At 43.0% G+C, this 13,328-nt stretch overlaps 1 protein-coding gene across 1 annotated transcript in view; it reads left to right on the top strand.

Moving 5' to 3' along the window:
- Positions 1–384: 384 nt before the first annotated feature.
- HOMER2 (homer homolog 2 (Drosophila)) overlaps positions 385–13,328 on the top strand; it is a gene marked incomplete at its 5' end in the record, with an annotated part of 33,639 nt that continues 20,695 nt past the window's right edge. Inside the window, one exon of the mRNA XM_010081268.1 lies at positions 385–541. Coding sequence (XP_010079570.1) covers positions 385–541 — 157 coding nt within the window. The remainder of the gene's footprint in view (positions 542–13,328) is intronic.

The raw sequence follows: 13,328 nt of genomic DNA, 5'->3' as shown, positions 1-13,328 counted from the left end.
GCAGGAGGAAATCCAGCCTTGGGGGGATTGTTGTTGGTTTTGCCAAAATATGTGGATGGGGAAAAAAGGAATACGTGTGAGTGTCCATTTTGAGGAAGAGGTGGGTGCTGAGTTAGTATAGCATGGGGAAAAAAACTGGCCTTGTGCTGCCAGTTGCTTCCTGGGCTATGGCAGTGACTGTAGGGCACTGAATGTCACGTAGCGATGCCAAGGAGAGGTACCCAAGGCTGGATCGTGGCTTGGCAGCATCCCTGCTGCACCTTGGGGGATTGCCAGGTGCTCTCTGCCTTGCACTTTCAGCATGCCTGGTCAAGGCTGGGCTTCTGGGACATTTCATCTTCCGCAGACTCATGCATCCATTTCTCCTGTCCCTCCCTATTCCAGAGAACAGCCCATCTTCACCACCAGAGCCCATGTCTTCCAAATTGACCCCAGCACGAAGAAGAATTGGGTTCCCGCAAGCAAGCAGGCTGTAACTGTTTCCTACTTCTATGACAGCACGAGAAACAGCTATCGGATTATCAGTGTGGATGGAGCCAAGGTAGGAGGCTGATGGTACCCCGGCGTGTTTACTGTGTGGAGAGGATCGTGACTGTCAGCCCTGGCTGAAGGTAGACATAGGTGGGCTACATTAAGCACTGAAGTTCGTAAATGCTTACTTTTTAATTATATAATCCGTTATGGATACTTGTAGTGATAACTGGAAAAACACAGGGCACTTTAAAAATTACTTTGCCAAACTTAATTGATTTTATCCCTGACTAGTTTGATTTCACGATCTGAATGAGCCAAGAGCTTTAAGTGTCCAAATTGAGTCTGTAGCACAGTATCTAAAACTACCCCCGTGCTCAGTAGATAAGGCTGAGGCCTTTTTGGTGAAAAAATGTTATTTTTCAAGGGAATGAGGAGACAGATATGTGCAGACTAGAGCTTTTAATATAAATGCCAACTATGTATTCACTTGCCTGGGTTGAACTGCTTACAAGTTAGCACTTCATTTTCTTCAGCTTTTGCACTGAGTTCATCAGCATCAGGTGACAAAATAGGTACGAAGGCTTTCCTCCCCTCACCCTTTTTTTCTTATTTCACTTTCCATTACCAGCTAGTGTGCTGAAGTGTTTCCTGTAAGAACCCCAGTCAGTCGGGTTGAATGGGTTGTGCAGACAAGAGTTTTTATTACATACTGGGTTCATCCCTCTGATTAGTCCCTCCAAAGTAACTCATGAGGTGACCGCCTTCCCCTAGCAGACCTCAGTCAGAGGTATAAGTTAAAACATTTCACTCATATACAAAAATCATCGGTCATTTCTGCCAAAGCACAAACCACAGGATAATGAGTCAAGTTTACAGCCTGTTTATCTGTGTTCCTGGCTGGATGAGGATGTTAAAATATCACTGTCTTGGGAGAGAGGGATCACAGAAATCATCCCTTAATAAAGCTTTTCTATTTGTCATGCCTATTTCACATGCTTGTTTTTCCAAACACCTCCTGTGCTGTATTTGGTTATATATGGGCTTATAAATCAGCCATACTGCCTGCTTAAATTGATGGTAATGTGTCGCTGACATCGGTACAGCATTAATGTATCACCGTCATTACGCTGCTTGTGCCGGTGTGTTCATTTCCACGCCAACTAGCTGCCCCGGCTGCCCTGGTTTGCAGACAGCACACACAACCCCTGCAACTTGCTGGAGAAAGCTGGGACCTCCCAACTTGCTTACACCCCACGGACGTTCCTGCTCGGGCAAAGCTGGGGCTGGTGCTAGTGGGCTGTTGGCTTTACAAACCCAGGCAAGCACGACTTCCAAGCCAAAACTGCTGTACTTGGAGCAGTGAGTTGCTTGTTTTGCGGATGTGCATGCATGCATTAAGACCAGTTAATGAAAAGAAAGTAATTACTGGACGAGGAGGGGGGAGAGGAGGGAAAACTGCAGCAGCAGCATATGCCCACAGCCAGAGGCTCCTGCCCAGCACTGCAAAGCATGTGCTGAGCACAAGATGGGCATCCCAGCTTTATAATCTGCCCAAAAGCCGTGCAGAAGGAACCACCCTGCCGTTTCAGCGTGTCTCAGAAGAAGGTGAGCTTTCCATGATTAAAATTCTCCCCTGGGGCTTCCTGAGCAAGAATCAATTGCTGGCCACATGAATTATTCCTCTTGTATTGAACCTTTGCTGATTAAGGAACAGGTCAAGAAGAGATGCTGCCTTCACGCTCACCTCTGGAGAGTCCCCAGTTACCCTGCCTGTCCCTTTTAAGAGTGCTGATTTGGAAAAAGAAGGGTGTTTATACCCAGCTAAGTTAAAAGTTGCTTTTCTCCCTCAAACAACTATTGTGTAGTGTTTTGACCTACTTTTCTAGCCAAAAATGAAACTAGGTAAGACTGTGAGGAAGAATATGGAGAGCATCGGTTATGTTGTCCTGCTTTCCGCACATCTCACTTATTAGAATAAAGTCTTCTGTGTGTTGGCAAATACCAGATGGATTAGCATCACAGCATCACTGCAGGCAGAAGTTATCCCTGTTTTAAAGACAGAAAAGCTGAAGCTCAAGTAAATTAAGGGACTTGGCCCTAGAAGGAAGCGGGTGATGAAGGACGTGTATCTCTTACAACTCTCCATCCTCGTCTAAACTGCAAAGGGGCTGTTCTAACAGCTTATTTTACACAAGCACATATGATGCGCATTGGCTTGCAGAGAAATCTCATTTAAATCCAGTTTGTATGCAGCAGTTGGATTCATTTTGGGTTTTTTGTTTTGTTTTGGTTTGTTGTTTTTTTTTTTACCTCATGTTGACATAGTGTCCATTACATATTTTAAAGTGATGAAGAATACAGGACCCTTCACTTAAACATTGTTCATTAGTTGGTTGCAGAAGTTTTATTTTACTTTTAGGATTCAAAGTATCACTCTGGGCAGGGCAGAGGAGCACAGGGCTGCTGAAACCTGTCAGCACTGCTGTCGTGCAGAACATGGGACAGGCTGTGTAATGTCAACCTGATGAATATTTAGTTTCCTTATGATGCACCACCAGCCTGATGGGCTGGGATTCTCACACCTGTGGCTTCCTCAGGCTGCTGCTGCTGCTGTCCCCGAAGGTCTGGACCCTGTGCAGTCCCCTGTCCTTCAGCCCCATCCTCTCTTCACCTGGCAGCCATAGCCTGTCCCCTTCTCCTTCCTGGCAGGTCCCTGTCCCTTGTCCCCAAGCCCCTGGGGCACAGGAGGGTGAGGAGGGGTGCCGCAGGGCAGTGGGGAGTGGAAGGGTTTAGGAGTGGGCTGAAGGGGAGGATTAAGGGAACCCCTGAGCCCGTGTGTTTAAAGGCGTAACTGTTGGGGACTCATTTGGCGAGCACGGCTAGCAGAGGGGCAGGGGGTTGCCTGGCTCTGCTGCTGGTGCAGTAGAAACCTGCCTTTGGGTCCTTCCCCATTTGCCAAGTGGTGGGGGAGGGCAGAAGGGCCTGGCTGGTACGTGCAGAGGTGGTGAAGATGGACATCGCAGAAAAGAGGAAAATAGGACAGAAAGGGAGTAGGGTGAAGGCAGGGATGAGAGTGAATTCAAGGGAGCTTAACTCTTCCCTTGCAGAGGGATATGCAAGAGGCTCGTGCTGGAAGCCAGGTGTCTGATATGACGGGCAAGAGCGCATGCCTTCCACATGCCAGGTTTCTTCCAGATCTTCCCAGCCCAATGACAAAAAATGCCATTGAAATGCCTGGGGAGTCAAGCACTGAAAAGTGGAGAGCCTAGATTCAGAGCAGCTTGTACCACTTTAATTCCTCACGTTTGCAAAGCTAGAAGGGAACAGGTATTATAATTCCTGTGTCTTTGACAGAAGAACAGGTGCTGTGGACAGTAGCTAAGAACTTATAGAAAAGATTTCACAGATACTGTACGAGTATGTGCTGTATGATCTTAACCAAGATACCGTTCCCCAACAAGGGAGTAGATTACTATGTCTTTTAATTACGTTATAATTGACTTGTATGTTGTCGAGAAAGTAATTTCATCGTGATGTTTTTAAGAAGTTTCTAGCTAGAGGCTGTTTAAACTGTGGCATAATGAATGCTGGAGGAAATGATACAGTGAAATGCAAAGGCACACACTGATGCAGAGTTAATGAAGCAGCCAAGAGGCTTTACCATATGAAAGTGCCCGGCGTTGTGGGCAAAAGTCAACTCTGTTGAAAAATGACAAAATACGGTGATGATGCAGGGAGAACATGAACTCGTAAGTACCCGGTTGCTGTGGAGTGTGTGGGGAAAGCCACACATAAGGCTCCTCATTAAAAGTGACCTACATTATTCTGCCTTTTAGAGGTGAAAAGAAAGTTTGAAAGCATGGAAATTACTCAAGCCAGTATTCTCCATTATCCCCTGGAATAGTGCATGGTAGTGCCCTGGTTGGTGAGTTTACTTTTTATAAATTGGAGATATGTGTTATCCAAATAACGTAGACAAAGGGGAAAGGATGAGAAACTTGTTTCTGTATGGAATTTGAGAAAAAATATAATCCCTCAGAAACAAGCTTCTGTCCTCGTTTTCAGCTGTTCGGATGTTAGATGTCTACTGGTCCTGTGATTGCAACAACATCATTTTTATCTTTTGAGAAATAAGTTGTTAATAAGGAACATAAAGCTATCTTAAAAATTAATACCCAGCAATAAACTGTATAGTGAGACATTTTGAGACGGTGGCAGCAAAGTGACAGAGTAAGAGTCATCTCAGATGCCAGTCCTACGTTGTCTCTGAGATGCTCAGACAGATTGACTAGAAAAAATGAAAACTGGGGTTTAAAAGATGAGTAGATTGCAAGGGTAATTTTGGCAAATATGTGATACAGAAGCAAGGACTTTGTGTTTCAGAGAAAAAAAGAATTGTCAGCTGACACTCATTCCCAGTTGCCAGATCATTTAAAAGAGTTTATTACCTAACAATTACCTTGAATATTGAAGATCAGCAGCTTAGCTGGGCGTAAGTGTGTGAAAGTATTGAAGAGAGAACCAGAAAAATTGCTGTGCTGGGAAAGCAAAATCAGTGGGTCTATTTCTGAAGTAAATTGCAATTAGTAAGAATAAGAATATGGGCCAAACTTTGCCAATCAGTATTCATGCAGTGTTCCCCAAAGCGAATACCGTACGTTATATGGTGTGCTGAAGCTGTTTGATGAAGTGGTGTGTGTGCCCTTGTAATGGGATCTCTCAGGGAGTGTCGCAGCCGGAGCGGACAGTGTGATTTCCCGAGCACAACGAAGCTGGCAGGGACAGAGCCCCAGCAGCATGCGGTAGCAGATATTTAGGGAGACAAGAAGGAGTGATATGTAAATCTGCTAATATTTGATGTATTTCTGGCTTTCTCAGTTCCTGTACCCGTCCTAATTGCTACCTAATTTAATAGCTGCCCACCTCTTTATGACCACGCTTTTTTTATTCTCACGGCTGGAGGCAGGCATCCTCAGCACACGCAGAGGAAATTTGGAGTTCTTCAGTGCTATGTTCAGAGACTCAAAACAAATCATTTTCTTTGCCCATGGAAATGGAAGTATTTTAAGACATAGTTGTTAAAAATATCCTAGGGTATTTTGCCAAAAGGTGACTCTTAGATATAAGAAGCTTTCCTTTCACAGGGAAAAAATTGCAGGGTATGGTAGCACAGATGAAATTCCTTCATTTGGCTAGTTCTCCATGTTCTTTTTTTAAAATTTTATTGTTGTAAATTCAGCCATTAAACCAATAGCAACTCTTTCTCAGGAAAAACCTACCAAGTAATTAGATATTACAAAGTTTTTGTCACTGAATTATAAAAGGCTTCTGGCCATGCGTACCTTGCTGGGGGCCTGCGCTGTTGGGGCAGCATTTAACTGTGCTGCTGAGACCTCTCGGATGAGATTTGCAGTAATGCGTAGCAGAAGCGGTCACTACATCACCTTTCCTGTGGGCATTCAGAGCATCAGTGTGTGTTTGCCTGACCCCATGCTCGATGAATTAGGTGGAGTGGTGTACCATGTTTTATATTTTAAAAATACCTATTCTTTTTAAAAATACCTATTCTTTTTAAATACCTGAGGTTTTTTAACTACCTAAATTTTCAGCTTTAATAATTTTGTAGTGAAATGATCAGAGGATGCTTGACAGCCTTGGGTAGCCAAAGATAAAGGGATGTAAAAGTACCTGAGAAGTGACCTTACAAAGTGGTGTGTCACCTTTTAATGTGTGTAGAGAAATCCTGAATTAAATGCCATGACTTTGAAAGGTGGGGGTGAGCATATATGTGTTTTGTCAAAGATTCTTTTATTTCTGGTTTTTCCTGCCCTAGTTTTATTTATGGCCATTGCTCATCAGGAGTGCTGTGTGCATCCCAGAGGAGCGTGGTGACGCTGGGGTCCGAGCCGGCTGCCCTGTGCCTGCCAAAGTGCCGACAGCCCCCGCTCCTCACCCTGAAGATTATTTTGCTGACTGTAGCACTGACAGGACTACGATTTGCAGAGAGCCTCTGCTTGTAAAATCTGATTAAATTAGCAGAAAATATTTTTTATTCCAGCTTTTTTAACCACTGGGTAACTGAGATTAATATTTCTTTTTTTCCCAACTTTTTCTGCCATGCTCATTCTGCCCTTTGTGCTGTTTTTCCCAGGCTGGGTGGGAAATCCCTTCTCTTCTGGTTGTTCCAGAAAGAGTGCCAGCCATAAAACAGGGCTTACTTATATTTCTGACACTAAGAACCCACATGAAAAGGACCTTTTATTGAAAAGGCAGTGTGTGACACTTGTTACTGTTTGAAGAGCCCAGAAGACATCCCAGCTTAAGGCTGACACCGCATTAGGGTAAGCGGGTGGAAAGGTGACCAGATTTTGACCTCTGGAGGTCTGAGCCGATTGATCCACTGTTGCTGCATTCTTGGCCATACCAGTCCACAAAAGAAACCTTCATATGCGGTAAGAAAAAATTTCCAGTACTGGTCTGGCTGATTACTGTAATACAGAAATTCGAGCACATTTGATGGCCTTCCTCTTCTCTTTATCACACTATGTTAAGTATTTTATGAACTATTGGAGCTGATTTCAACATGATTATTAGAGCTGGAGATGATACTGCAGCCATAAAACAGTAATTCCAACAAATGGAACTAATTAACCCCCCACATAAAAGGAAGAATATATTTTGAAATACAAAAGCACGGTATAAAATATCATTTTAATGCATAATCTTATCTTCCACTGTGCATAGTTTGTGTGTATGTTATAATAAACATCTGATTGCTTTTATGCTAGTATGATGACTATTAAGTAAAAACATTAGTTGTGGTTTTATGATATTTATATATACATAATGAGATAAGTACTTTACTGTTGAAACAGAACAACTATAATAATATCTATTTACTAAACTTCTGTGAATCCATATTAGAGCCTTTAAAATAATTTGATGTCATTTAATCCACTCTCATCAGACTAGTTTGCTTCGTAAGGCAGCTGCAGTGTGGACTTTTCCCAGTTCAGATTTCCCAGCCTGTGCTGGAGATCAGTGCTCACCTGCTGGAGACATGTTCTAGGACCAGCTGCGCTAAACAAAGTACTTGTAAAAATGACTGAAGAGGCTCTAGCTGCTTTTTGCTGTCCCTGTTCGGCTTGTTGTCGCTGTAAACAATGAAACGGGATTGGGCTGCTCTCTGAGAGGCGGATGCTCCTTTCGCAGCGAAGTTCTTCTTCATTTTGTGTGATGAGCAGATAAAGAGCAGGAGAACCTCCGTCCTGCCTGGAGTCACAGCACACCAGCCTAACCTGAGCTGGAACCAGTCTCTCTCACTCAGACAGTGAAACAAATTGCAGTAAATAATTAATAGTTTTACTGTGCAGGTTTTAATAGCTATTTCTGGATTTCATTGGAAGGTGTTAGAGTTGTGGTGGTGCAACTTCTAGATTTTTAGCATCACTTTGAAGGATTCAGGGGGAACTCTCAATTTAAGGAAAACTTGCCATCACTGGATCCTTCTGCTACATAGACCAGGGCTTCGCATGCTTCTCGAAGACATCTTTGAAATAAGAGTGAATGAAATTAGGGAAAAAACAGTCCCCGATGATCTTAAAATATTTGTGTTGTCTGTTTGTGGGGTACTCGGCTTGACTAAAGTTACTTGAGTTTTTGTTTCTCTCTAGACATTAAAATAACTTGAGAACATTTTATTTGGAATTTGGTGATGAAATACAGCATAAAGGAGAAGCAGAACTGTCAGCCAAGCATGAGACTACCTGCTGGCATCATCCTTTATTTGCTCAAGGTGATAATCAAGTATTCAGAAATTCAGGCTGAGGGGAGGTGCAGGATTTAATAATTGGGAGGACAGTACATTGCCTGGAGTTGTGTCTGCAGGAGAATTTCAGCAGTTACCAAGACTGCTTTAGATAGGTGGAGCTAGTGGCATGGGGTGCGCTTGTGGGGACAGGTCCTTGAGTGTTCAGAGGATTAAAAAAAATACTGTTAGGGCTTAACTGGAGCGGTGATTTCAGAATTGCTAAATCTAGTGGAGATGAGCTGGGAGTGGAAGGAAAAATTAAAAATATTTGCACAAACAAGACCTGGGGCTTCAGGTGAAGAAGAGCTTGTCAAATGCTGAGAAATTGAGCAAAGTAAATGCCCGGAAATTTGGTGGGTCCATTGAGACTGCAACCACCAGAAATCCTGATCATCTGCTGAGGATGTGTTTTGGTTTAAAAAAAAAAAAAAAGAGTCTAGAGCTGTAGAGCTCATATCACTTAAATGTTTCTACATTAATCTGTTTCCAAGTTATTAACTTTGAAATGTGAAAAATCCTCCGTTCATTCTCTGGATTATTTCTGGAAATAAATCCTTCAGAAGCTGGTTAGTAAGCTTAGGAGAAAAGATAACAAAGTGCTGGCAACAGCTGTATCCTTGACAGAAGAACAGAAGCACATCTGCCACAGTTTGATCCTATCCAGCTCATTCTTCTGCTCCTATGTACAGTGCATGTGTGTGTTACTGGCTCTGGAAAGACCACACACAACTGAATCCAGGAGATCAATGTTGCAGAAAGCTTTTCAGAAACACAATTTGGTACTCTTTAAGAAAAAGAAAAAAAAGGAAAAGATAGAAATCCATGCTAGAGGATTTCTTGCTCCACCACTCATCAGCAAGTAGGGAGACTTTGGTTGGGTAGGTTTTTTCCTTTTTAAAACCTCTTCATAAAATTTATTGGAAAAGCTCTGTAGAAGAAAGTGTTTCAGAAGGTAACTGCCTCACTCAGGGTTGTTTCTGATCACCAGACACATGTAGGAATGTGACATCTGAATGTGGCAGAGAGGTTAATTAAACCATATAATGTTATTGTAAAGAAACCTGGGATTAAGCAAAGGATGCCTGGTTTGGGTCATGGTCCTTGAATTTAGCGAAGCTTTTGGAGAATCTTGAACAAATCCATGGTGAAAATAATCCATGCCTGTAATTAGGTGAAAATTCAGAAAAAAAAAATCAAAGTTTTTAGTAACATCATCAGCACAGGCACAACATGGTGGAGTTTGCAGACGCTTTCCCTCATCTTTTTGGTTTCATTAGCTGCTCAAAGCAAAATCTGTGGGATGAGACTGAAATAGGTGAATTTACAGAAGGTAAAAACTTCCATACCTGCACACCAGACTCCAGTGAGTGCAGTGGTTCTCAGCTTAATTGTGGGTTTTGCACTGTGCTGCCTTTTTCTTCCAAAAGAAATTATAAGGGGGCTCAGGAACATTGTGCCCAAAGGAGATCTGAGTGCATGCTCCATCCCCTCAGGCTTTCCGCCTTTTCCTCCTCCCAGGGTATTAGAGGCTTCTGTCAAAAAACTGCAATAAATGCAGCACTGGTTAGCTGTTGGTTTCCTAATCAGGGATTTTTACTCCCTCTTTAAGTTCAGCTACTGAAAGTAATAAAGAATAATTCCTATAAGCTGTGCTTTATGAAACTCTAAGGACTGCTTGTCCACTGAAACAGCTTTATAAATTATTTGTTCCCTTCTCCCCCCTCTGCTGTAGTGCCAGAGGTATCCAATACTTGGAAATCCCTATTTGGAGAGTTAATGTATCAGACTTGCTAATCAAGTCATGCCAGATGGAGTTTATAAATAAACTACACTGCATTGTGTATTCTTAAAATTTGAGCATCAAACATAATTCACAGCAATAGTTTCCTAGTTTTACCAAAAAAAAAAACCAAAAAAAAACCAACCCAAACAAAAACAAAACAAACAACCAAAAACCCAAGCATAAGCATTGCTTCTTTCTTGATTCTGGATTGTGAAGTCGCATCCAGTGGCACAGTGGTTGTTATGAGGAATAGTGTAAATGACTGTCAACCAGCTGCTTCTCCCTAAGGGGTGAGAAAGATGATAGTGTGAGCCCCAGTGAACCTCCACCTAGCTTTATTTTCTAACAGCAAAATAAGGGATGAGGCATTTCTGAAGATGCAGGAGGACTGGTGTTTTATATTATCTCATAGATACCTTGTGTCTTCAGTTATGTCAGTGTATTGCTCCTAAATGTTGCTAGACCTGGTTGCACTCGGCTGTCATCTAACAGTGACCACTTTGAGGTCTTGTCATCTCCTAAAAATAATGTACCTGCCCTTCTCAGCCATTCTGGGACAGTTTTCCCAGATTTTAGAGAGGAAGTGGTAAGCTATCCTACCGCTGACCGCTCCCTGGGGTGTGTAGAGGAGTCTTTGCCGATGCCATGTGGCCATGCCATTTCTGACCTCTGCAAAGGGACCTTCAGGCTTAAGTGACGCTATTGTCATAGAGCTTGAAGGATTCAGGAAATGATCAGTGTTTAAATGATTCATATAGGGCAGTGGTTATACCCCACACAAAGACTATATCCTTCTATTAAATGCTCCAAAGCATGACTGTGATATAACTATGGGATTTTTTTTTAATTGTAGGTAATGCAACCTTCTCCCTCACCCCAATTTTAGTCACTAGGCAAAAATAAAGAGCCTGCTCTGTATTATTTTTCCTGTCTCTGATAAGTTATAAATCTTATTTCTCATGTGGAAAAAAACACACAAGCATCTTGGTTTATATATTTTAGAAAATGTTGCATGAAATTCCTGGGTAACGATTTGTTCCAGCATAGAGGGTTTGAAAATCCTTGCTGTGGATTTTCTTCATGAAACAGCTGCTGGTGGTTTGAATCGTGTGGGTGGGTGGATGTGTGTGCTGTGCCTAAAAGGAAAAAAAAAAAAATTCTCGTCAGATGTCAAAGCAAAAATAGGAGATTTCAGAAATTTAGACTGGGTGGAGGAGGTGGGAAGCCAACTCTGCAGAGATGTTAATTACCTTGGGAAGAAAAAGAGCGCAGTGGAGTAGGTGTAGTGGGAGATTTACTTAATAGAATTCACATAATCATGAACCCACTTTCATTGCATTTAGACAGGTTCTCAGTGAGGGCTTTACAACAGAAATATTTTACCAGAGGAAAAACAGTTATTAGTCTTTTTATTGGAGAGGGGGGGCTATTTTTACATCTCTTTTCATGAAGGAAGACAAGAGCTGTATGGTTTTTCTTTGGTTTGTTGGCTTTTGTGTTTAAAAAAATAACCTCATCATTCATGGAATTATCCTGGGGACACAAGGTGGTGCAAGATTTTTAAAAAGCTCTGTGCAACTGTAGAAATGGCCCTTTTCCCCATAAAGCAAGCAGCAGCGTGTGAGATATGTTATCCATAAAAGGTGAGTCTCCTCTCTGCAGAGGGAGCTCAGGTTGGGAAGTAAATTCTTTGAACTGCAGCAAGTCCTCTGCGGCTTGCAAGGCATCCTGGCATCTTCCTCTTTGCAGAGTGCGGATGGATCACTGTGGTTCCCTGTCTCTTCTGCCTCCCACAGAAATACATGATGGGGCTATGGAAGCTTTTGGAGTCCATTGATGGTGAAATAGCTGCTGTCCACAGTTAACTGTGTAGAGCAGAAACTCTTGTCTGGCCAGGCTGACTGGCACTGTAGGGATAAGGTGAAGGGTAACCAGAGCCAGATGGCTAGCTGGTAGTAGATGTCCTGCCAGCTGTTGCCTACCCCGTGCTCTGACCCCATCATGCATTAAGGATGGAGAGGAGCAGGAGGAACAGCAAAATGGAGAAACCCAGTGCTCTTCTTAACACATGGTTACAACGCTCCCAATGTAATGAATCCATACCCTGAGCCTGTCCCAGGTAAAGCACCGCACACGTGTCAGGTGCAGCAGGCAGAGCAAAGCTGGAACAAGGGCCGTTGCTACTTTCAGTTTTCCCAGGCTTTTTTTTTTTTTTTAAGGACCTTCTACGAAGACTTAGCAGGAAGGGTGGGGAGAAAGATTTGATCACATCTGGCCCTGATTTGTAAACCAACCATAATTAATCCTCCTGCATTACAGGTTCACTGTTTTGGCCAAAGGCTGTTCGTTCTTTCATCCCCAAGTTCTTACGCTGCTGTGAGTGTGTCTGTGTGCTGCTCCTGCTCTGTTACGTGGCCTCAGCAAGGGACTCTCTTTTTTCCCTTTAGTAGCACTGGCTTGATTAACAGTATGTAGGTGTGTTCTGGCTTTGTCGGACTAGAAATGAGATGATCAGTTTATCACCAGTGACATATTGGTGAAGAGACGTTACGTGTAAGCCTAGAAGCTGTCAGCACAGATAGGGAGGATGGTGGGTCATGGAGGATAGTGCAAATCACAGAAACGTAGGTGGGCTAATTCCACGAGGGAGCTGCTGAACGTTTGGGATAGAGGGAAAATTTCTCTGCAAATCCATCCCTGTCTCCTCATCTTCACATCCAGTGTCACAAGTCCTTCTGAATCATGTTGACTTGATGAGCTGGAAGAACCTGCTGAGCCTGTGATAGCTGTGGCTGGAGGATTAGCAGCGTCTTTCCCTCTTCAGTTCTGTGTTTAAACTGGGAAACATCTTTACTGATGATTAGTAGCCTGGTGGGTTGGGGAAATTAAATTTCACAAGGGCTGCAAACTGGAAAGCACATATTCAAAGGTGTGAAAATGAAATGGGGAGGTTTTAATGTAGTGACTTCTTAATGAGTAGATCCTGTGGCCTCGAGCCTTGGGGTTTTTCTGGAGCTGAGGTTAATTCAGAGTAACAGGTTATGTGAATTTAAAGGGGAAATTCCAGGATAATTCCTAATCTGGCACTCCTGTCCCAGAATAAGGGGCCCTTTTCTGATTTAATTCAACGTGGTTCCAAAATACATTGGCTAATACATTCATTAACTATCTCATAGCTGTCATTTTGGTCTTTTCCCAGGCAGAGAAGCTTGTGACAGGCTGGCTGAGCTGGTTCATTGTCCCCTTTGGCGCGTCTCATCA

This window comes from Pterocles gutturalis, unplaced genomic scaffold, assembly GCF_000699245.1.
Source record: "Pterocles gutturalis isolate BGI_N339 unplaced genomic scaffold, ASM69924v1 scaffold15834, whole genome shotgun sequence".
In the NCBI taxonomy this organism is placed as follows: Eukaryota; Metazoa; Chordata; class Aves; order Pterocliformes; family Pteroclidae; genus Pterocles; species Pterocles gutturalis.
Note: the sequence above shows the minus strand (reverse complement) of the source record. Positions and strands in the feature narration are given on the sequence as shown.